Here is a 25747-nt window from a genome sequence, read left to right as displayed (position 1 = left end):
TTTCTGCAAGCTTCCTGGTTTTATGCATCTTACACATTAGCTATAATCAATACCTAAGAGTAGATTTTGTGTTCTTGCAACCCATTGAACAGTAGACTGACCCTGTGCTGACCTCCCTCACAACCCAGGGAGGAACTACCTGTCCCCAGAAGGCAGCTGCGTGCAGGGGCTCCCAGCCGTCCCAATCCTTGATGTCCACACGCACCCCGTGGTCCAGGAGGAGCTCAGCTGCCCGCAGGTATCCATTGGCCCCAGCGATGTGCAGCTGAAGAAAATAAAAGAAATGAGAATCTCTAAAGGATAGGACCCACATTTCAATACAAATCTCAATACAAATCCAGGTCATGTTTGGGGCCCATAGTCTAGGATAGAGTAGGGTAGAAAGGCCTGCTCCATTGTACTACAGAGGACTAGAAAGCCTGTGATGGGAACTTCAAAGCTAAGACAGAGAAGGGAACTCTTTCTCCTGTGGATGACTTTGACTCCATGGAACAGGCAGTGACTTTTACCATGTACATACACATGTCAAGATCATTGGAACTCAGAGGTCCACAGTATTTTTGACCATACTCAAAAAATATGCCTACAAGTTCCTCAACACACCTCCCTGTAAATGTGGGCTGAGACAAGTGACTCGCCTCTAACAGAGTGTGACGTGTGACATGAGGTGTGTGATTTCTGAGGCAAGATGGTAAAAGGCACAGCAGCTCTGCTCTAACACTTCTGGGATTAGTCACTTTAGGAAGGAAGCCTCCTGACAAACATGTGAAAGCACCATTTTGATAAGGGTTGTTTTCATTTGAGCACATAGACAAGGTGTGACCTGGATATGTTCCAGGTGACAAGGTACTAGCACACATGAGAATATAATTGCCCGATTTTAAATGGTCTGGTATTTGCTAGCTGTAACAAATGACACCTGGCAGGCCAGCCAAGACATTATGAACTGTAGAGTCTTGATGATGAATAAAAAAGCCTGTTGGGAGTGTAGTAATATGGATAAAGATGAGAATAATGTTAATTTCCAACATCTCTGGAGAACTCACTGCCTCTATTTAAGCACCTCCAGGAAGAATCTTATTGCATCCTCCCATGATCCCTGTGAGGGCGAACTCAGTACTCTCACTTCCTTGGTAAGACCTAACCCCAAGTAGCCAAGTAGTTCGTGTAGATGGAGCTACCCTGAGAAGACTCGGGTGGCAGGCACAGACCCAGGGCACTATGGGAAGTAGGGGCCATGACCTGGCACAGCCTGGCCTTAACCTCACATGGAAGCCTTCAGTCTCATGACTTATCTCCATCCTGGAGGAGGAGCTGAGCAGGTAATCTAGAAGCTGGGACCCAGTTAAAAGAAAAGGACAGAGGATGAGGTCAAAAACAAGGTAGGAGGAGCCCAGCTTTCACATCAGTATCCAATCCAGTCCCTAAAGGTCAGTGAGGGAACAAGGTAGCAATGAGTCCGTCCGTCCGTCCTACCTACCTACCTACCTACCTACCTACCTACCTACCTACCTACCTACCTACCTATCTACCTACCTACCTACCTACCTACCTACCTACCTACCTACCTACCTACCTACCAACCATCTTTCCTCCCTTTCTCCCTCCCTCCCTCCCTACCAACCTAGGGAGCTCCAGGTTTGGGGAGCCTTAGACTCGTGACCAGCAGGAAGTCTAGCCAAAATCAGGGCTTAGCCACAGGAAAAGTGGTATTCTAAGGCTGCATTCTTGTTCTCAGTTTAGAGGACACAGAAGCAGACCTTCTACCAAACTGGACTGCACTGCATAGGACAAGAAAGCCTGTGATGGGAACTTCAAAGTTCCCATCAAAGTTCCCACTTGGGAAATGTCAGATTGAATGAAGAGAATGAATGAATAGGGCTAACTAAACAGACTTGAGAGGAATCCATTGTTCTCTCTCTAGTCTAGTAAAGTAGGTGATGTTGAGAAGGTGTGTCATGGCTGGATAAATGAGTAGGTTGAAGACTGAGTCATTGTATAGATAAAGGGTTCAATGGAAGAGTGGATGGATGGATGGATGGATGAATGGATGGGTGGATGGGTGGATGGGTGGATGGGTGGGTGGATGGGTGGATGGTTGAGTGGATCAGTGGGTAGATGGGTGAGTGGATCAGTTGGTGGGTGTATGAATGGACCAATGGGTGGATGGAAAGGTTTATGGATAGGTAGATGAGTGAATGAATGGAAGGATGAATAAATTGGTGGATAGATGGGTAGATGGATTGATGAATGGGTGAATAGGAGGGTGATGAAGAGATGAATGCATGTACAATAGATGGGTAGAAGGGTGAGGGAATAGATTGGTGAATGGAAGAGTGAATAGAAGGATGGATTATATATGAATGGATGGATGGATGTTCGGATGAATGGAAGGTGAATGGACAAATAATGAATTATACTTTATGGGTTCTGAAATTAGGAAAACTAGAGAAGAGGCAGTTTCAGGAATATGTAAGAGAGCTTATGAGCAGTGGCAGATGAGACACTGCAGCAGGGGATAAACAGCAATGTAAGAGGACAAGAGTGTGTGGATAAATGGAAATATTGGTTCTGAAGGGGAGACATCATTGGAGGAAAGAGAAGTAATGAGCACAGATTGGACACCTAAAGTTTGAGGTAAATGGGAAATCTGGCAATGGAACTGGTGTACAGAAGCCACACTTTCACTTTCTGCCACAGCTGAGCATGGACAGACCCTTCTAAAAAATGAGACCTGTTGGGGCCGGAGAGATAGCACAGCGGTGTTTGCCTTGCAAGCAGCCGACCCAGGACCTAAGGTGGTTGGTTTGAATCCCGGTGTTCCATATGGTCCCCGTGCCTGCCAAGAGCTATTTCTGAGTGGATAGCCAGGAGTAACCCCTGAGCGCCACCGGGTGTGGCCCAAAAACCAAAAAAAAAAGAGAGAGACCTGTTCTGCTGACCCTTCCTATTCCAGGGCAACCCTGGCCCCAAATGGGGTCTGAAAGAGAGCCAAGGTCACAAACAGGTCCCCGAATCTATAGTCTTGGCCTCAATCAGATGTGTATATACTTTGTCCTAACTGGTCTTGATTTTGGTACTGACACCCCAGTCCCAAGAAGCCTGGCAGGTTTCCTTACCAGTGTGGCACCCTGGCCATCGATCCAGTCCAGATCCTGGCCTGCTGCGATCATGCAGTGGATGTCTGAGACCATCTGCTGCTCTGGAGCTGACCGCATCTCATTGATTTTATCCTGGGTGATGCCTACAATGGAAAGGGAAGGATAGGGTACTTTTTCAGCACTCACAGGTCTAATCCCCTAACGGAGGACAGCAGATGGAAGAATCCAGGTCCTGCTTCCAAGGTCAACCAACCCAAGGGGCGGACAGTATGTCCACAGGCAACTGTCTCCTAGACCTGATGAACAGGAACACCAGGTATGAACCCACAAACATTAGCCTATCCCAGCCCAGTGCAATAGAGTCTCTGCTTAATAGCATATACTGGTCCCTAGGTCCTTCTCTTTAAGTACTAACCAGCCACCTTCCACCAGTACCTGCTCAAATATATCTAGTGGTGATCTGTCTCCTCCTAGGGTACCTCCTAAATAGCCCTCCTCCCTGCTTTCCCGAGACATCTTCTCTGACCTTCCCACTTTTCCACACTGAAATCCATCATAATTATATAGTCCATGAACATACCATGTTCAAATGAAGTTGAGTACATAAAGGCCCAGAGGCCCAGACAGAGATCTCATACTGGATCTCTGGATAAAGAGTTAAGTGTTGGGCCAGAGCAGTAGCGTAGCAATAAGGTGCTTGCCTTGCACGTGGCTGATCCAGGATGGACCTCAGTTTGATCCCTGGTGTCCCATATGGTCCCCCAAGCCAGGAGCGATTTCTGAGTGCATAGCCAGGAGTAACCCCTGAGTGTCGCCGGATGTGGCCCCAAAACCAAAAGCCAAAAAAAAAGAAAAGTTCAAATGTTAGGGAGCCAGAGCACGGTGCATGCTTCACACATAGGAGATCTGTGTCATTCCCAGATGACATGGTCTCCTGGGTACCACCAGGAGCAACCTCTGAGCACAGAGCTGGGTGAGCACCACTAGGTATAGCCCCAAAACAAAAATGAAAAGTTTAATTATCAAGACCTGTGTTATATATATATTTTTTTTACTTTTTTTTTGTTTTTGGTTTTTGGGCCACACCTGGTGACACCCTACAGCTCTGGCCCCTGGAGTTGTAGTTTAATAGTTTAATAGTTGTAGTTTAATAGATATACTATATATCATATATAAGATCAAGCTTTGGGAGCAAATAAATGTGAAAGCAGAGAAAAACATTTATTTTCACTAACCTTGAGCTGAAATATAGCATTGTCTTCCATTAGAACATGGGCAAAACCCAGAGCAGAATAAGCAATGCTTGAGGCTTGCCCCAGGAGAATCTGGAGGGGTTATCTTACTGTTCATAAAGTCTATTTAGCCCATTAAAAAGGAGCTGGTGGACCAGGGAGATAGTACAGGGATGAAAGCACACACAAGGGCTGATCTAGGCTCCATCCCAGTACCACGTGACCTTGCAAGAATCACTGAGGAGTAATACTAGAGGCCCCAGGCACTGCTGGGTGTGAAACTTGTGGTTACTGACACTGAAGGGTCCAAGTAGCATCTCATTTTCGAGGCTTCACAATGAACTGCTAGCTTGATTGGCCAAGAATCACTGGGAATTATCCCCAACCTCTCTAGCATTTCTTGGGAGCCCCCCAAAATAAAAGTTTTATTTATTTGTTTGGGGCCATACTCGGTGGTGCTCAGGGTTTATTCAGGGATCAGTCCTGGTGGAGCCATGGAACCCTATGGGGTGCTGGAGATCGAACCTCAGCCAGCAACATACAAGCCAAGTGCCTTATCTGCTGTACTATTCCTCCAGTTCCCAAATAAAAAATTTAAATATATAAAATACTGGGAAAGCAGAGAGATGGTACAAGGGTTAAGGCATTTATTTGCCTTACTTGTGGTCAACCCTGATTTGACCCCTGAAACCCATGGCCTTAGAGCCCTGCTCCTCCCACTACTGGGTGTGATCCCAGAGACACCCCTCAGCATTGCCAGAGTTAATGCCTGGCGCTGCAGGGTTGACCAACACTGCATCTTGGGATACAGGGTTGGAGCGTGTACCCAGAATGTGCAAAGTACCAATTTAATCTCTGAAGCCATATGGCCTCCAAGGATCACCCAGGTGAGGCTTAGTGTCACCTAGCATCTACCTACCTAACACCCATCAGGTCCAGCACTACTGGGGCAAAGTATCATCAGAAGGGTCCTGGGCTCCCTAGTACAACTGAGAGTACCCCAGAACACACACAAAGCAAAACTATTTTGGTACTTTATTTTACAATAGCTGGCTTCCTTTAAAATCCTCAGCTCTTCTGGAGGGGAAGAAGGGCCACATTCAGCAGTGCTCAGCACTTACTCCTAGCCCTGTGCTCAGGGATTATGCCCGGTGGGGCTCAGGGGACCATATGCAGTTCTGGGGACTGAACCCAGGTCAGCTGCACGCAAGGCAAGCACCTTCCCTGCTTTACTATCTCTCCAGTCCAACAATACTTTTGAGCCCTCCAGAAAAATAAATATCTTGGTCTGAGAAGAGGACCATGGCTGGACCAGACTGGCACAGGAATTCAAACGCTGTTCAGAGGTGGGTAGGAAGAGCTGAGTGTCAGGAGGAGAGACCAACATGGGAGGAAATACTGGGTGCAGCAGGACCTCCGCTGCAGCGGGACTCTGGATGGACACTGCTTTGGGAGGAAGCACTTCAGAATTCTGGTTTGTGCATGGGGCAGAGTGGGGGTGCTGGCTCTGATTGCTACATTTGTTTCCTCTCTGAGGCTCATTTGTGAGCTGGGAACAGTTCCCGGCTTGTTTATCTGCACCCTGGCAGCCAGCACGGTGACTGGTACAGAGCAGGCATCAGTTCATACTCGACTTTTGTATTATTTCCCCAATGGGGCCTATGTCTTTGGTGTGAGTGTTTACTGCGTAAAACTGTCATAGCTGATGAAGAGGAGACAGGGCCAGCTGGGGCCGCCTGCATGTGTGGGTGCCATGAGTGAGAACAACACCTTCCTTCTGCACAGCACGTTCGCTGGCCCATCAAGTCCTCACTGTGTTCATCACATACATATGTGCATACTTGTACTTAGGGCCACACCCACAATGCTTGGGCTATTCCTAACTCTGTGACCCCTGGTGGTGATGTGTAGGGAACCACATGAAGTACAGGGGATTGAAGGAGGGTCAGTTGGATGCAAGACTGTCTCTTTTTGGCTATAATGTCATGCAGGTAACATCAGGGACCTACACAGCTATGCCAAGTGCTGAGCACAGATAAGGCAGGTGGGCACGCAGCTCACTAACAGGCACAGATCTGAGAGCGTTTCCCACAACAGTATAGACTTTCCTTCTGGCATGCTGCCCGCCTTACCCTGGTACGCCATGCACGTCTCAATGACATCCAGGGTGGGCTCATCTTCACACAGGTCATAGGGCATGTTCCCATCCGAGTTCACGGCCAGTAGGTCAGCCCCGCTGTAGAGAGAAGCCAGTGTGAGACCAGGCTAGCATGGTGGGGCCAACAAAGAAAAGAAAAGAATGTTGGCAATGATGTGGAGAAATAGGAAGCCTGGGGCAATGGTGGTGGGGACATGAGAGGATCCACAGCTATGGAAATCTGTGAAGGGGTCCTTAAAAAAAGGAACAGAGGACCCAAGTATCCTCACTCCCAGGAGTAGGGTTAAAAATAACCTGATGATCAGAAATGGGATATACCCTAGGATCACAAAAACACTACACAAAAATGTCCTCTGCACTCTTATGTTCATTGCAGCTCTATTTACAATAGCCAGACTCTGGAAACAATCAAGGTGACCTTCAACAGATATATGGCTAAAGAAACTATGGTATATATACACAATGGAATACTATGCAGCAGTAAGGAAAAATGAAGTCATAAAATTTTCCTATATATGGATGGACATGAAAACTATTACACTGAATGAAATGAGTCAGAGGGAGAGAGACAGACACAGAATAGTCTCACTCATCTATGGGATTTAAGAAAAATTAAAGACAGTTTGTAATAATACCCAGAGAAAATAGAGATGAGGTTTGGAAGGGCCAGCCCATGATGTGATTGATGAGTGCATTAGAGAAACAACTACACCGACTATTATGACAATGGTAGTGAGTGAGAGAAATAGAATGCCTGTCTCGAAGATAGGCAGGAGTTAGGGGAGGAGGGAGATGAGGGGCACTGGTGGTGGGAAGGTTGCATTGGTGAAGGGTGATATACTTTTTATGACTGAAACCCAACTACAAGCATGTTTGTATATTCATGGTGCTTAAATAAAGATATTATTTTATTTATTTAGTTAATTTTTGGGCCACACCTGGCAGCGCTTAGGAGTTAGTTACTCTCTCCTGGCAGGTTCAGGGGACCATATGAAATGCCAGGAATCGAACCCGGGTTCGTCCAAGGTTGACCATGTGCAAGGCAAATGCCCTACTGCTGTGCTGTGGTTCTGGCCCCAAATAAAATATTATTAAAAATAAATAACTGAAAGCAAGTTTTGAAGAGAAAAGCCTGGAAGTGACATACATGGAAGAGACATTTACAATACCCAAAGCCAAGAAACAGACCAAGTGTCCACTCCTAGATGAACAACAAGCAAAATCAAAACATTTGAAGAAAAAGTAAAGTAAATATCATTGCACATTTAAAAGGGAAGAGATTCTGATACATGCTGTGAGACTGATGAGCCCTATGGATAAGAGTTTAAGTGAAAGAGAGTTAGTTCCAGAAAGCACAAATAATGTAGAGTTCCTATTACATAAGGTACATGGCACAGAAGTAGGTAGATGTGACTGCCAAGGAGAATGGGAATTAGTTCTGAATGAACACTGTGTCAGTAGGGAAAGAGAAGAGACTCTGGAAATGGGTGTGGTAACAGGTGTAATAAGACTGTAATGCACTGGATGGTCCATACAAAATTGGTTAAGATATCAAATTTACCGTTAGTGTCCTTATAAAACAAATTGGAGGGAATGAAGAGAGACTCAATATACTACAGTGTTCATGGCCTCTGCTGTGCATGAAGCTGACCCAGGTTTGATCCCTAGTACCACATATGGTGCCATAAGAACTGCCAGGGGTCAGTTCCGAATACAGAGCCATTAGTAAGCCTTGAGAACCACTGAAAATAGCCAAAAATCAGAGAAATAGGAAAGGAAGAGAGAGGAAGGAAGGAAGGGAGGGAGGGAGTGAGGGAGGGAAGGAGAGAGGGAAGGAGGGAGGTGTGGAGGAAGGAAGGAAGGAAGGAAGGAAGGAAGGAAGGAAGGAAGGAAGGAAGGAAGGAAGGAAGGAAGGAAACAAACAGAAGAGACTAAATGGAAAAGATGGAGTGAGAGCCAGAGCCAGAGATGGGAAGATCAAAAGGCATGGCGAGGAGAGATGAGGAGAGAGGCAAAAGCAGAGTAAAGCCATAAGCAAGCTGGAGAGTGACAGTAAAAAGAAAGGGAAAGCAAACTTTGAGAAACCAAGGGGAAAAGGAGGTGCTGTGGGGAGTACAGGACCACGTACTACTGAACGAGGATTTTCACCAGGTTGATATGCCCGCAGGTGGCAGCGGCGTGCAATGGCGTCCACAGCTCATTGTCCTTGGCATTCACATTGGCACCGTGGGAAAGAAGCAGCTTGACGATTTCTTCAAAGTTGTCGATGCAGCACTGATAGGATATGCAAGTAGTTCAGGATGGGGATGGGATGCTCTATACAGCAGATCTAGATGAGTGGGGTCTAAATTCAGCCTCATTATCTCCATGTGTGTGGTCTTGGACAAGCCCCTAATTTCTCTGAGCCTACTTCCTGGGGGTCAGTCATTTTATGCTATCTCAGAGAATGGCAAGATCTCTATCAAAGTAGGAAGGGTAAGGTGCTTGCTTTGTATATAACTGACCTGGGTTCAATCCCTGGCATCCCATATGGTCCCCTGAGTTCGCCAAGAGTGATCCCTGAATACAGAGCCAAGAGTAAGGCCTGAGCACACTTAGAAGTGGCCCCAAAATAGCAAAAATTAAAATAGGTGGTGGGGAGTGGAGTGATAATACAGCAGCTAAAGTATCTTGCATGCACTATACCTGGGTTTAGCCTCCGTCAACATGAATTGTCTGTGTGTTCAGCAAGGTATGGCCCCACCCACCTCTTTGTAAAATTAAAAAAAAACATTAAAAAAAAATCTCTTGCTTGACTACAATACAGAACAGCAAGCAAATATGCCTCTACAGGGGAAGGGGTCAGTGGGCAGTGATGATGATGGGGTCTTGGCCTCCAGAACTGACTGTCAGTCAGGGTAAGGTGACTGGGTATCAGCATAGACAGGGGTATATATTGGGGTCTGCAGCCCCAGGATGGAAGAGAGGGAATGAGTATGAGACAGCCCCCAGTTCCCACCCTCCTTTCCAGTGGCTCTGGGGCTCGGAGTCATGCCGACATGAAGAAAAGGCGCAGCCATTGCACAGATGGTACCAGACACGATTTCTCTTTCAGAGGCAGCGGTTTGGGGCAGGCGGATCTGAGCACAAGAAGCAGGGGACTGCAGTGGCATGGTGTAGCCGGCAGAGGGCACCAAAAGTGCCACCGTCGGAAGGCTGTAGGGAAAGCCAGGAGCCCCAGGCTGTGTTTGGGTCCTGGGTCTGCAGACCCTGTTTAAGGACCCCAGAGGCTGTGGTCCTGAAACTGAAACACCAGAGATTCTACCCTCTGGGCTGCAGAAACTATGAGGAAGTAAGGAGGAGGTTAAAGGGAGGAGGGGAGTGTGCATCCAGAATTGCAGGATGGGAAAGGATGACAGGCCTGAGCAAGGGTTGGGGACAGGGTTGCATGTGGAGTATTGAGTGGGCCAGACTCCTTCCCTGAATTCAGCAGTTAGAATATTCTCCCACCCTCACTCTCCCATACCCCAACTATCACCTTCTCTTTCACTGTCTCATCTGCTGCCAAGTCACTGGAAAGAGCATCTCATTCACTAACCGCCACCTGCCATTGCTCTGAGTTTACCTAGTGTGGAGGGTAAACTGCAGAGACATCCCTAGGCCTTCCCCAGGCCTTTTTCTCTTTGCAGAGGACCTCTTGGCTATATTGAGCAGTTAGTGACTCACACCAGACTGGCAACACAAAAATAAGCAGGTATCACATCCTCCAGGAAAACGGCTTTCTGTGGACATGCTGACTTCTGCCTTACTCACTCACTCACTACTCCTTGGACACTGCACGGTGCCTGAGCCTGCCACACTACCTGGTGCAGATATGTGGAAGAGACTTTCATTGTGGGACACTGACCTGGACAGAGCTGGCCCGCCTGTCCCACAGCCTGGGTTTCCTCAGCTATCTGGGGAGCACATAGGGTGACAGGGGTGTCAGGGGATGTACCCATACTTCACAGAAAGGCTGTACAGAGCAATGGGCCTGAGGCTAAACTGATCACAATGGACGCAGTTCCCTCTCTGCTGTCTCACTGCAGAATAGGTTTTATGTAAATATTTAATATCCCTGACATCTCAGTCAGGTAGACCCTTATTATTTCTCTTTTATTGAAGACATGAGACACAGCGAGCTTATGTAACTTGTCTAAGGTCACATAGCTAGAATGTGTGGCTGCTTGAAGAGAGAGGAAAAACCTCCAGGACACACAGTCACACATTCTAGCTATGTCATAGCATAAACTGACATATTCTAGCTATGACTGAGGGACTTGTTCCTTAGGACTTGTCCTGGTCCATCTTTTCCACCCTCAGGGAGGTGGACAGGGTCTAGCAGCCAGACTTCTGATAGCTAAGCATCATGCCTGACACAGTGGTATACAACCAAGTCCATACCAGTGTACAATGTCTTCATTCACTTATCCACTACCCATCATTCATGCAGACATCCATACATTCTTCCATCATTCAATCTTTCCTTCTATCCATTAATTTATTTATCCATTTATCCATCTATGTATCTTTCCATATATCTCTTTTATTCATCTATACTTTCATCCATTTATCCTCCCATTCATCTTCTAATCCTATCTATCAATCCATCATTCCATCTTCCTTCCATCTATCCATCCAATGGCTCCATTCATGAAGTCAGCATGTATCCACTGAACATCTGCCTCATGTCAGTGTGAGCAAAGGTGCCAGCATGGGGCTAGACCATGTGTAGGAAAGAGAAGAGAAACAGGAAAAGGAGCAGTGGCAAAGGGGCTCTGCAGCTCAGATTCTGGAGGGGGTATAACCTGGTGCTAATGGTTCAAATGACAGGCAACCTCACCCCATGCTCAGAGGACAGCACAGGTACTGGATAACTAGTTAAGATCGGGGCCTTGCTCTTGACTTAACCTGTGCTCAGAGAAGTGAAGTGGAAAGAAGCAGGGTGTGTGTAAGAAATTCCAAAGTATGTGAAGAGCCCCCAACATGAAGGAAAGATTCCTATGTATGTGCACAGATTTCTGTAGTGTCTCCCATGGCTAAGTGGCAGCTTAATTCAGGGTGGGGGCAGGATGAGGTGAAGGATCTGATGAGGAGAGGGGTTGCTGGTGAGGAGGCAAGGGTCTTGTGTGAAGGTAGGGAACGAATGCAGATGAGGGGGTGCTGGTGGGGAAGTGGTGGAAGTATTTAGGCAAGAGATAACAGCTTTTGCCTGCCACCCTCCTAGCCAGCAGGGTTTGGGCCCACCACGCTGCTCCCGGGAGGAGGTGAGTTCTGACTGCACATGCTTCATGGCTGGGATCGCCAGGTCTCATGAGCCTTCTGCTGATGGTCTTATTCATGGTATGAATGAGATGTGTTGGCGAGTGTGAGCATTTTTTGCTATATGGTGACAGTGATCCACCTAACAGCTCACTCTGGGTCAGGACCTTTGCAGGCTGGGCCTGCAGGCATGCACAGAGAATCCTAGCCCTGGGAGGCTGTGCATGCATGTGTGTGCACGCCTCACATGGGGACGTATGTACATCACCTGTGAACACATGCTTGTATCTGTGTGGTGTGTGAACATGTGTGTATGAGGGTGTGTGTGTGTGTGAGCAAGTAAATGTGAATGTGAGGGCATGTGAGTGCATGTGTGTGTGAAAATGAGCTTTTGTGTGTATACTTGAGTGTGTGATCCTGTGAATGTATGTCTGAGGGTATGTGTATGAAAATGAGAGTGCATGTACATGAATGTGTGAGTCTTCAATATATGAGTATGTGTGAGAATGCATGTATGTGTGTGCATGAGTGTGTGAGCCTATGTATGTGTGATGCTTTTTGAGCTTGGGTGTGCCTGAGTGATGTGAGGGTGTGTGTGTGCGCATGACTGTGAGCCTCTACATATGAGTGATATGAGGGCAAGTTATGTGTGTGCATGAGTATGTGAGCCTCAGTCTGTGTCTATGTGAGTGTGAGTCTGTTGTGCTATACACCAGGATCATGGGCTCTATGCTTATGTCTAGAACAGACTCCCATGTCCTGAAGGCCAACACGAGCCTCTGCATGTGCATCTATGCAGCTGCCACCCCACCTGTCCCCCTCAGAGCTCTGGGCCTGCAAAGGTAGGCAAGGTGACACCTGTTCAAACTGGGAGTAGGGAGTACCTCAGCCCATGAATCTGCCTTACCTGATGCAGGGCTGTGAGGCCATCCTCATTGCATAAGTCAGGGCTGACCTTATTCTTCAAGAAGTAGCGCACTGCAACAGAGGAGACACGGGTAAGCACCCCTAGGTGTGAAGGGAAGAGGGAACACCCTTGTTCCTCCTGTCCCTGAGACCCATATTCCAGTTCACTCTTCCATGAGTGTGTAATAAGCAACCATTCCTCCCCGTTTGTTTTCTTGTGCTGGGACCAAACTTGGGTCTTATGCCTACAAGGCAGACACTCTACTGCTGAGTTACAAACCTCCTCCCATTTTACAGATGACAAAACTAAGGCACAGAACATAAGTATGTAGAGCTGGAGTTCCCAGAAGCGGGTTGCCCTGACTACATGTATATGAAGATGATAAGCACTAATGACAGTCCAGTGCTCTGTGTGCAAGTACTGGGCTGAGTAATTTCCACTGGTCACTTGGAGGGGGAACTTGCTCACCACTGAGCCCACACACCCTGCAGTTTTGGGGGCTGCTTTTATTGAATGGGCAGCCGCAGGGACATATGTCCCTCTTTGCCATCTGCCGAGTTGGGGTGATGTTGATCCTGCTTCCTGAGGACAGAGGAGAAATCAGGGAGGCGAACTGTGTCTACCACATGAGCTGGTAGGGGCTTTTGGTTTTTGTTTGTGTTTTGTTTTTTGGGCCACACCCATTTGATGCTCAGGGGTTACTCCTAGCTATACGCTCAGAAATCGCCCCTGGCTTGGGAGACCATATAGGATGCTGGAGGATTGAACCATGGTTCATCCTAGGCTAGCACTTGCAAGGCCTTACCTCTAGCACCACCTCTCCAGCCCGTTTTTTGGTTTTTGGGCCACACCCGGTGACACTCAGGGTTTACTCCTGGCTCTTGCACTCAAAAATCACTCCTGGCTTGGGGAACCATATGGGATGCTGGGGGAATTGAACTGTGGTCCATCCTAGGTCAGCCACATGCCAGGAAAACACCCTACCGCTGCGCCACTACTCCAGCCCCAAGGGGCTGTTGGGTTTTATGAACATGGCCAGTCCCTACTCAGGTGATGGCCCATTCATCCATGAGGATACCTGAGCCTGGTGAGGGAGCAGAAGGGGCTTTACCACCCTCATCCTGGATGTAACCAAGACCCACACAAAGGGGAGACGAGGGCCTCCACCCAGCCTCTCCCCAAGATCGGATGTGATCTGAGATGTATCCAAGACACTCAGCACTGTGGGCTTGGGTGGGAAAGGAGCAGCTCTGGACCCTGTCAGATTCCTGAAGTTATGCTATCTGATGAGGACCCAACTGCTGCCATATCCAGCTAACAGGACTTTGTACATTTAAATTTTAAAAATTCGAACTTCTTTTCCTCAGACACTCTGGCTATATCTCAAGTATACAGTGGCAACATGTGGCTACTATGTCAGAAAGTGAAGAGATAATGCATTTCGGCATATGCAGAGAGTTCTAGGAACTGGGCTGCTTTGGGCCATTACAAATGGAAATTAGCCCCATCACAAGCCCTACTACAGTATCCCATTGCTTTAGGAATAAAGGACAAAGCACTCACTATGGCAGACAAGTTCTGCCTGTTGTGATCTTAGCTGGCAGGCCATCCGTCTTGTTTGATCCCCAGGGGTGCCATCTCCATCCCATCTAGAGTGGCACAATTGCTCAGCTGTAGACAGTGAGCTCTGTGCCTTCCTCTCCATTTTTTTTTTTTTTTATTTTTGGGCCACACCCGCCGGTGCTCAGGGGTTACTCCTGGCTGTCTGCTCAGAAATAGCTCCTGGCAGGCACGGGGGACCATATGGGACACCGGGATTTGAACCAACCACCTTAGGTCCTGGATCGGCTGCTTGCAATGCAAACGCCGCTGTGCTATCTCTCCGGGCCCCTCCTCTCCACTCTTATTTCTTAAACTTTAAACATCTACAGAAGCCTTTGTCAACAACAGTCACCACACTTCCTGGACTCCCTGCTTCTGCATAACCTGTTCCCAATACCTGGAAGACTTATTCATTCAAATATCAGACCACCATCTGTGAAGGCATGCATCTATTCCTCCACTAAAACACTATCTGTATCTATCATCTATGGATCCATCTATACAACATTGTTCATTGCATATCCAGCCTCAGTCCATCCTTCCTACTTTCCTTCCTCTACTTTCCTTTCTTCTCCCTCCTTTCCTTCCATTGACTGTCCATCAATACATACTTCCCCTCTTACATCTATTAATCTATTATACATCCATCTACCTATCTATCCACCCATCCATCCATTTATTCAACACTGTCATCCATACACACACTTGCCTAGCTCCTTATTCTGTAAGTCTTAGCCCAAAGTCTCTACACATAATTACATAACTATTGAGTAATGATGAGCATCAGGTCTATCTTCCCACAGGACATGAAACTCTAAGACAGTGGTATGGAACCAAGTGCTCTTTCTCTAAAGCCTGGCACATGGTAAGTCCTCAAAATTCTTCCAGGACTGCAACTGAATCACTAGTCTCCTCACTTAGGTTTGGGAGACAACCTCTCCCATCAGACCACCCTTGTGTGCAACCCTGGATAGCTCCTGTTTGCAGGTGTAGGACTGCCCAGGGTCCCTCCTGCAGAACCATGGTAGTTGGTAGAAGAGGGCAATGCCCAGCATATCAACCAAATGGAAGTGGCTGGGGCCTGGCACACGATTTCTAGAAGAGTAGATCAGCCAGAACATCTCTCCTTGTCCAGGACGAGTTTCTAGAAGATTCTGTGCACACAAGGCAAGGGTGAGTGGTGAGGCAGGCTTCCCATCCGGGAGATACTCTGAGGTAGAAAGTAAGCACCAGCTGCCAAAAGCAGCGTTTGTGTGCAGTAATTATTGAGGTGTTCTCAAGGCTGTGTTGGAGCCTAAGACAAGTAATTACTCCCAAGTTGGACAGTTATTTTCAGCTTAAGAGGTGGGACAAATCAGCCCCATCTCTTGGGAGCCCTTCACATCCATAAGCCTGGACTCTCTGCAGTTCTGCCCCCACTCTGGCTGTGAGTCCCAAGCCTGGCTCTGCATATGGCTCACTGGCATGAAGATCTCCTAACCATGGCATGTGCCCAGGAGTGTCTGCCTTTGGAGCCCATCAACAGTGTCTTCTCTTGAGGCCTGCCTGAGTCAGACAGAATCACTTCCTTCCCTGGCATCACCATTATGCCCCTTCTGGAGAATGGCGGTGAGCAAAGTACAGATTCCAGCCCCTCAGGCCAAGAGTGGGAGCTGGGAGTTGGAAGAAGGCAACCAGATAGGCTCATGCCATCATCCTAGGGGCCAAACTGGGGAAAGAGCAGAGCAGGGGCCACAATGAGGGGCAGGCCTGCACTGAAAGTTGATGTGGGTAGAGGCTGACCGGAGTGTGAACAACCACTGGCTTCAACTTCTGGAAGCATCAGACCCTGGAGTCCCAGCAGCGCCTCTTCGTGCAGACAGAAGGGTGCCCTGCCAGACCACAAATGAGCAAGGCGCAGTCCCTTGGGACAGTCAGAGCTGCCAACGACTCTTTTAAATGTAAATATACTTCACTGCCTTCCCAGCTTAAACCTCTTTCCTGATCCCACATTGCTCAGAGAATGAAGTCCAGCATCCTGCCATGGACTGCCATGGCCTTCTTGGCACACCTGGCTATTCCCACTTGCAGTACTCCTCTGGGAACATACAGCTCCTTTTCCTTTAGGTAAAGCCTAGGAGGGCTCTCCTGCTGCAGAACAAAGTAGTTAGAATCCTAATTGCAGAGCCCACACAGACAGAAATGTTTACTACCAGGCCCTTTATAGAAAAGGTTTACAGAGTTCAGGATCTTGTGCCATGTGGTCCCTCCCCAGGCCACCTCCACCACACTGGTTTCTCTCAGGGCGTGTATGTGTGGCTTGCCGTGGAAGAGAGGGATGTGCGTGGAGCTCAGTTCTCACAGGGTGAATCTCCTGATTGCTGAGTACTCTGTAGGCAGCAGGGAATTGGCTTAGGAGTCTCCAAGGGGCGGGCTGGAACTCAGGGAGCACAAAGTCAAAGAGGGGCCAGCTCCCTCATTGGGTGTTAACCCCTGCTTTTCCTGATTGGCTGCTCCCTGACAGACTTTACCATCACCTCATTAGATGGATCTTTGGGTCTGCATGTAGGTTAGCAATTTGGATCCCCCTTCTCTGTGCCTTGACTGGTGTCATTGGCTATAAGATGTGGGTCACCACTATGTTTCATCAGGACAATGCTTGAGAGCCACAAAATCATTTACTATTTTTTCCATTAGGATGTTTTTATTTTTAAAACGTTTTATTGATTGATTGATTGATTGATTTAGGGGCCACACCTGGCGATGCTCAGGGGCTACTCTTGGTTCTGCACTCAGAAATCGCTCCTGGCAAGCTCAGGGGACCATATAGGATGCCAGGAATCAAACCGGGTCCGTCCTGGGTCAGTGCATGCAAGGCACATGCCCTATTGCTGTGCTATCTCTCTGGCCCCAAGATGGTCTTTTTTCTTTTTTGGCTTTTGGGTCACACCCGGCGGTGCTCAGGGGTTACTCCTGGCTGTCTGCTCAGAAATAGCTCCTGGCAGGCACGGGGGACCATATGGGACACCGGGATTCGAACCAACCACCTTTGGTCCTGGATCGGCTGCTTGCAAGGCAAACGCCGCTGTGCTATCTCTCTGGGCCCTCCAAGATGTTTTTAATATTAAGGCACCACGACTTACATATATGGCCTTTAAAAAAAAACCTTTTAGGCTGTGCTCAGTGCTTACTCCTGGTTCTGTGCACAAGGATCACTCCTGGAGGTACTCAGGGGCCACATGTGGTACTGATGATTGAACTCGGGTCAGCTGCATGCAAGTCTAGTGCCTTAATTGCTGTGCTATCGCTCTGATTCCTAGCCACTTCTTTTTAAAAATAAGAGTAGGACTGGAGAGATAGCACAGTAGTAGAACGTTTGCCTTGCAAGCAGCCAATCCAGGATGAATGGTGATTCGAATCCTGGTGTCTCATGTGATCCCCCGAACCTGCCAGGAGCGATTTCTGAGTGTAGAGCCAAGAGTAACCCCTGAGCACCACAGGGTGTGAACAAAAACCAAAAAAAAATTTAGTTAATTAATTTTAAAAAATAACAATAAAAGTAAAGAAAATTCCTTTTGAGCTCTGGCCTGCTTCCACTATGTGCTGAGCTCTGGGATGTGATCCTGTCATTGGGATTCTCTTTTTTTGTTTGTTTGTTTGTTTGTTTTTGGTCATACACGGCAGCATTGTTTTATTTATTTATTTATTTCATTGTTTTATTTTTCACATTTCCAAGGCCATAAATATGCATGAAAAAATCCTACTGTACAATTATTCTGAGTGAATAAATGATCTTTAGTTTGCATAATACATAAAGTAATATTGAGCTATAAGAAAATTGAAAACGGGGCCAGAGAGATAGCATGGAGGTAAGGCGTTTACCTTTCATGCAGAAGGTCATCGGTTCGAATCCCGGCGTCCCATTTGGCCCTCCGTGCCTGCCAGGAGCGATTTCTGAGCACGAAGCCAGGAAAAATCCCTGAGCACTGCTGGGTGTGACCCAAAAACCACACAAAAAAAAGAAAATTGAAAACATTTTTTTTGGGGGGAGGGCACACCCAGCAATGCTCAGGGGTTACTCCTGGCTCTATGCTCAGAAATCGCTCCTGGCAGGCACAGGGGACCATATGGGATGCCGGGATTCAAACCACCAATCTTCTGCATGAAAGGCAAACGCCTTCCCTCTAATGCTATCTCTCCGGCCCCCATTGGGATTCTCTTACTGGTGGGGAGGGGGGTGGAGAGCAGGAGAATTAGGATACATTGGAGCTCCGGAGCAATACCTGGCTCTACTCTCAAGAGTGACTGACTGCTGGTACTGCTCAGGGGACCATATGTGGTACCAGGGATAGAATAAGGGTCAGTCTTATGTAAGGGAAGTACCTTAAGCCCTATATTATCTCTACTCCCACCCCAAGGCTTTCTAATTTTGCAGTGCTGGGCATCAAACCTAGGGCTTCACACATGCCATGCAAACATTCCCCCACTGAGCCACCACCATCTTGCTAGCTGCCCGCCAATGCTCCCCACATGCTGGAGAGGCAGAGAGTTCTCCTTCCACCTGCACTGTGAGGACCATCATAAGGCCAGAGTGGAACCCCACCCCCGGCCACTGCCCACCCTCAGACAAGCAGAACCTCTCTAGATGTATAGGGAGGGGGCACTCCTCTCCTGTGCTTCCTTTCCTGCCACCTAACCACCACTCTGCCCACACCTCCCTGAAATCTGGGCCAAGCAGAGCCATCTGGTCTCCTCCATCTCCACTTGTAGTGAGTGAGGCTGAACTGTCCCAGCTCAGCAGGAAGTCGTGACAGCTGCCTTTGCGGGCCACAGCCACCACTGACAGGTGTACATTTTCTTTGACCCTTGGCCCGCTCTGCCCTGTTCACCTTGGAACTGGCAAATGATGTGTGTTCTAACAACAGATGTAGTTCCTGTTGTTACCTACTGTCCCCTGATGGTGGGTGGCCTTTGTGTCTATATCTCTGTGCCAAAGTTGGGGGCTGGCACTCTACTGAACCCGGACCCTTTCAGCAATGAAACCTTCATTCAGTCTTTTTGCATTCCTCGTCCTCCATCCAGCCCTGTCTTACTGGTTTGGTCATGATGTTTTGTTCGTTTCTTAAAGCAAGAAAAAAGCTGGAGAAACAAATAGGCAAAGGCACCTGGCCAACCCAGATTCAATCCCCAGCACTCCACTTGGTTCCCTGAGCCCCCACAAGGAGTGTTCCATGTACAGAGATAGACGGGAGCACTGAGTACCATCAGGTAGCCCCAAAATAAATAACAACAACAAAAATCAAGCCCTGTCAGCCCATCCACTAAATCTACAAGCACTCCGGATTTGGTTGAGAATTAATGACCTGTCATTATGAACAGGCAAGCTACTGTCTCCCCACATTCCATATGAGGAAACTGAGGCCCCAGCTCCAACAAGTGAAACAACTGAGCATGTGGCTGGAATCACAGAGCTGAGACTGTATCCGAGGCCTGGCTATATCCAGAGTCAGAACATGTAACATCCTCTGCTGTAACTGTACCCAATATGGACCTCACGGAGGGTAGATGGACCTTGGAGAACAGCATAGGATGGAGAGAGAGGGGAGAGAGATGACAAAATCTAAAGCAAGGTCAGACTGCTGCCACCAGGCTCAGTTTCTAGATGGCCAGAAGAAAGCCCAGTGGAAACCAGAGGCCTGAGGTTTCATGGTGATTTCTGGTAGTTCTGGAAATTCTCTGATATCCTCCCCTTTTTCTGCTTGGCTTTTGTTTGGGCCACACCTGAGGTGCTGGGGGTCCACTTACAATTCCTGGTTCAGTGCTCAGAGCAGAGCTGGGGTACCCTACAGAACTGGGGATCGAACTTGGGCCCTTGCCTCCAAAGCATACATTCAGCCACTGAGCTTTCTCTCTAGCTCTCGGTCTCCTAGTGCCAGCAGTAGAGGATCCCAATTCTCAGTACCTGCTCCCCTAACCTTGAATGGCCACACTTCAACACTGGGCTTCAGCTCCTTCTAGGGAAAGCCTGCTCAGACTTGCCCTCCTCCCATCTTTGACCCAGAATCCCAGAGGCCCTGAAGCCTGTTCACCCTGTGCCTCTACCCTGCCCTTCCCCTCTCACTCTACATAGGGTACTGCCAGGGATGTAGCCAATTTGACCTCTACTTTGACCTCTACACTGAGAAGGCCAAAGTTCTCAGAAAGTCCCCCCTTTATTCTCCTCTAAATCAAAGTTGTCCTGGGTCTCCAAAGTACTTGCCATACCACCCCCTTGGACAATTTCAACCTTTTCACCCATCATTGCTCCTCCTGAGAGTGAGTGTCAGAAATAGCTGCTTGTAGGTTTGTCTAGTGGCCTGGGGCAGGGTATGGGGACACAGGCTACTGTATGGATTGCTCTGCAGTGGCTGGGGCCTGTCCAGCTGCCATAAAATTCACTCCAATGTCCTGGGTATTTAGAAGAGATATGCAGTGAGGAGGTGTATGTAGGAAAGATCTGGGCTTCTTTCAAAGATCCAGCCCAAGCCCAGGTCCCAACAGGAGAGTCTTGTTCCAGCCCTTCTTCAGCCCAAAATGGTCCAGATGTTAACCCATGGTGGTGATGCTCTGAGGATCTCGAAACCAAACCTCCACATTGCATGGGGTGGGGCTAGGACATGATATGGAAACCCACCTCACAAGCCATTACTCAAAGAGTAAAAACAAAGCCAATGTACACCCCAGAGCCTGTTCTCCTGCAAGTGTTGTTTGACCTTGGGAATATGCTCTGACAGTAGTATTGGCAGGACATGGCAGCCTAAGCAAAGGTCAACAAGTGTAGTAATGAACTACACAACCCTTGAGAAAACAGCTGATCAAACAGCCTATTGGGAGAGGCTGTTGGAAGAACTATGGTCTAGATTATTTTTCATGCTAAGGGATGCAGGACTATGTAACCCAGAAGAATGTACACAAACATTCACACAGAAATTCAGAGGCAAGGGCTGGAGCACGGTTATTCATATTAGCTCCCAAGTGGTAACAAACTGCATGTTTACCAATGGGGCACCAAGGCTCCATACACACAGTAGGAAGTTCTTCAGATGCATAAAGAGGTACCTGCTACAGCTGGGGTCACCCTCACTGAGTGAAGAAAATAAGCCAGACCTAAGACTACATTCTTATGGAATACCCAGGAGAGGCACCCATAAAGAGAGTTAGGTAAGTGTCAGCTAGGGGCTGGGGAAGAGGGCATGGAGCATGGCATTCCTTTGGAATATTCTGGAATGAGCTAGTAGGAACAGATGTACAATCTTGTAAATATACAATCTTGTTAAAAAAAAAGATGAGAAATTGCACACTTAAGATGGGTGAATCTAATGATATGTAAATCAAGAAATCAATTCCAAAAAAGGAGAAGGAGAGAAGAGGAGGAAGAATTAGGAGGAGGAGAGAAGGAAGAGGAAAAGAATAAAGAGGAAGAGGAGGCAACAGAGGTGGAAAAGACAAAGAAGAAAGAGGAGGAAGATTAGAAGGAAAAAGGAAGAAGACAAGGAGATTGATGAGGAGGAGAAAAAGGAGAAGGAGGATGAAGAGGAGGAGAGAAGGAAAAGATGGAGGAAGAGAACGAGAAGGAGGAAGAGGAAAAAAAGCAGCTACAAGCCCAGTGCCCCACCAGTTGGTGTTCCTTGAGGTCAGCAGTGTCTGTCTCTGTCGTCATATCCGGAGTCTAGCAACACACTCAGTAGATGCTCCAGCACTGCCTCATGGTAGGAGAAGGCATGCTTTGGTCACTCAGTCTCTCCTGATCCCACATAATCTGGGGTCTGCAGAGATACTCCTGCAGCTCCCCACAAGACCCCAAGTGGCCCTTTCAAGACCCTTTGCACCACCACCCTCTCAAATATTCCAGCCTTCTAAGGTATCCCACCCATCCTTTCTTCTCCACCTTCACTTTGCCTGGTTAACTTTCCATCCACCTTAGATCTCAGCTTCCATGTCAACTTCCTGTGTAGGACTCTGCAACACCCCTAGGTCAGGCCAGGGACCCTGCTTGTCTCCCTTCTCTGTTTGTTTCCCAACCACTCACCCTTGCAAAACAAAAAGTCAACAACATGATGTATTATATATGGATGTTCCTGTATTTTTACTATCCCATCAGTTGTGGTGGGTGGCAGAGTAGGAAACACCTGCTTGTTAAATACTGTAACAGGGTCCAGACAAAGGTGCTATGTTATGGCTGCACAAGCAAACACTCACCTAGTCTCCTCCCAACCCAGTGCTAGCAGGGCCAGCCTTTCTACGCTTCTCCTGGACTACAAGGCACAAACCTATTCCTGCAAATCTTTTATCTAGAATATCCAGGATTTGAATTAAGAGCTCATGAGAGAACGGACAATTTTTTTAATGGGCTTCTTCTTCAATCCCATGTTCTCCCGTGAATATGTGTCTTGTTTGCTCATCTCTATGTATTTTTGCTTGTTTTTTTCTACTCTGGAGAAATCCACATTCTCTATTGAATAGGCATTTCCTCTCTTTCTCTCCCCTGACATCTATCTAAGCAAGTTTCAATCAGTAAAAACTATCCTGCTTCACTTTCTTCGAAGAAAACAACAGATCCTAAAGAATCTAAGAAATATGTGTAAGATCCATAGAGAAAATTACAAAAATTAAGTTAAAGAGGAAGGAAGGAAGGAAGGAAGGAAGGAAGGAAGGAAGGAAGGAAGGAAGGAAGGAAGGAAGGAAGGAAGGAAGGAAGGAAGGGAGGGAGGGAGGGAGGGAGTAAAGAAGGAAGGAAGGAAGGAAGGGAGGGAGGGAGGGAATAAAAAGAAAGGAAGGGAGAGAGGGAGGGAGGAAGGAAAAGTTGGCTATTCCAAGTTCATAATTAGGAAATGTCTGCAGTTAATATGTCAGTTATTCAATTGTGAACAACTTTGTATCTCACAGTAATTCAATTTAAAATTTTTATAAAAAGAAACATAGGGTTGGGGGCCGGAGAGATAGCATGGAGGTAAGGCGTTTGCCTTTCATGCAGGAGGTCATCGGTTCGAATCCCGGTGCCCCATATGGTCACCCGTGCCTGCCAGGAGCGATTTCTGAGCCTGGAGCCAGGAATAACCCCTGAGCACTGCCGGGTGTGACCCAAAAACCACACACACACACAAAAAAAGTCAAAGAAACATAGGGTTGGAGCACAGTAGGTAGGGCAGTTGACTTGCATGTAGTCGATCCCTGGCATCCTATATAGTCCCCTGATCATCGCTGAGAATAACCCCTGAGTGCAGAGCCAGGAGTAACCCCTGAACACCACTGAGTGTGACCCCAAAACTAAAACAAAAGAGATTCAAAAACATAAAAATAAAATATATATAAAAATGTCAGCTCTTCCTAACTGGACCTCTAGCACCAATGTAATCCAAACCAAAAGCATATTCAGTGACTTTCTTAATATTGATAAACAGATTCTCACATTTGCATAGAGAGAGGCAAAAGATCCAGGATAATCAAAATCATATGGAATGAGAACGAAGTTGGAGGACCAACTTCAAAACTTAACATAGGGCTGGAGAGGGGCCGGGCGGTGGCGCTGAAGGTAAGGTGCCTGCCTTGCCTGCGCTAGCCTTGGACAGACCGTGGTTCGATCCCCCGGTGTCCCATATGGTCCCCCAAACCAGGAGCAACTTCTGAGCACATAGCCAGAAGTAACCCCTGAGCGTTACCGGGTGTGGCCCAAAACCCCCCCCCCCCAAAAAAAAAAAAACATAGGGCTGGAGAGATAGTATAGCACGTAAGGTATTGCATACAATTGATACATGATTGATCTATTGCACAGCATATGGTCCCACCAGGTTCCCTCAACACAGAGTCTGGAACAGGCTCTGAGCAGCTAAGGGTGGTCTCACATTCCCCTACCTTCCACCTACCAAAAAACAAAAATTTAAAATAAAGCTAAAATCATCAAGAGAGTGTGGTATTGGTGAAAGACTAGACAGATGGATCAACAGAAAAAAATAGATACTATAAACACACTCACATAACTATAATCAATGCTCATCTGGTTTTGGCGGGAATACAGAATGAGATAGGAACTTTTGGTAACTTCTTACAAATTAAACTCTTACCATACCTTTCAGCATATACATTGTGCTCCTTGCTATTTACCCAAAGGAGCTGAAAACTAAACGCGCATGTACACACATAGAACCTGCATATGAATGTTCATAGATGCTTTATTCATAATTGTCCAAAGGACATGTTCATGTCCTTTCATAGATGAACAAATATATTGTGAGACACTCAGAGAACAGAACATTATTTAGTGTAAAAAAGCAATGAACCATCTAGTCATAAAACAAAATAGGAATCCTTAAATAGATAATCATGAAGAGAAAGAAGGCAATGTGAAAGGCTTCTTGTATTTCAATTCTATGATATCTTGAAAAAGGCAAAAACTATGGAGAGAGAAAAAGAATACATCATGACAGAAAAGGAAAGAGATGATCAGGTAAATAAATATGTGTAAAATCCATCAATCCATCCATGTGTAAGATCCATGACAGGAAAGGGGAAAAATGAACAGGTAGATTTCCAGGGCATGAATATATTTTAATGTTCTTAATTATGAATTCTGGTTCTTAATTATTGTCCAATTCATGTGTATGACCCATCAAGAGTGACCCATAATAGGACTGCAGAAATAGTACAGAATATAAGGAGCTTGCCTTGAAAGAGGCTGACCCAGGTCTAATCCATGGAATCCCATACAGTTCCCCAAACCATCAGTAGTGATCTCTGAGTACAGTGCCAGGAATGGCCCCTGAACATCACTAGGTGTGGATTCTGAGCCTCCTCCACCCAAAAGAATGACCTTTAATGTAAACTATAGACTTGGGGTAAATTCTAAGGTGTGAATGTGACAATGAAGTGTCATGTCAGTACTAACAGGTAAACCACTCTGGTGGAGGGTGCTGAGTGAGAAGTGCTATGCCTGGGAGCACGAAGAGATTGTATGGAAAATCCATTTTATGTGAATCTTAAACTCTTCTAAAATAGAAAAAAAACCTAGCAAATAATACTGGGCAAGTCTACGTCCAAAGGAATCTATATTTAATTCTTTTTAAAAATGCACATTTCTTGGAAACACATACCCTTGCTCATGGATTGGCAGGATTAACATCATTAAAATGGCAATACTCCCCAAAGCATTGTACAAATTTAATGCGATCCCTCTAAAGATACCCATGACAGAAGGGAAACTTCTCCTGTGCCTGTCTGCCTGTGCTTCTGAATCCCTGAAGGTCTCTTCAGAGGCCTAGGGAGCGCACCCCCCAAAAAACTGTCAACTAGAGGCATCAGAAGAGTGCGGCCGCAAAGCGCACTCTTTCTAACCAATGAACCCCACCACAACACGCAGGAAAAACCACACTACAAGCATGACAATGGGGAAACCTCGCAGGCAAACACCATGCACAGAGAATGAAGACGAAAGCTTGGATGACCTAATAAATTC

General features: G+C 47.1%; 1 protein-coding gene across 2 annotated transcripts in view; it reads right to left on the bottom strand.

The window, feature by feature from the left end:
- The window catches only part of PPP1R16B (protein phosphatase 1 regulatory subunit 16B), a 122081-nt gene that overhangs the window by 8807 nt on the left and 87527 nt on the right, over positions 1–25747 (bottom strand). For both annotated transcript variants that reach the window (XM_049779223.1, XM_049779222.1), the window contains exons 2-6: positions 12679–12749; positions 8620–8765; positions 6466–6569; positions 3120–3244; positions 140–265 (exon numbers count right to left, since the gene is read on the bottom strand). In XM_049779223.1, coding sequence (XP_049635180.1) covers positions 140–265; positions 3120–3244; positions 6466–6569; positions 8620–8765; positions 12679–12749 — 572 coding nt within the window. The remainder of the gene's footprint in view (positions 1–139; positions 266–3119; positions 3245–6465; positions 6570–8619; positions 8766–12678; positions 12750–25747) is intronic.

This window comes from Suncus etruscus, chromosome 9, assembly GCF_024139225.1.
Source record: "Suncus etruscus isolate mSunEtr1 chromosome 9, mSunEtr1.pri.cur, whole genome shotgun sequence".
NCBI lineage: Eukaryota > Metazoa > Chordata > Mammalia > Eulipotyphla > Soricidae > Suncus > Suncus etruscus.
This window is presented reverse-complemented; position numbering and strand designations above follow the sequence as displayed.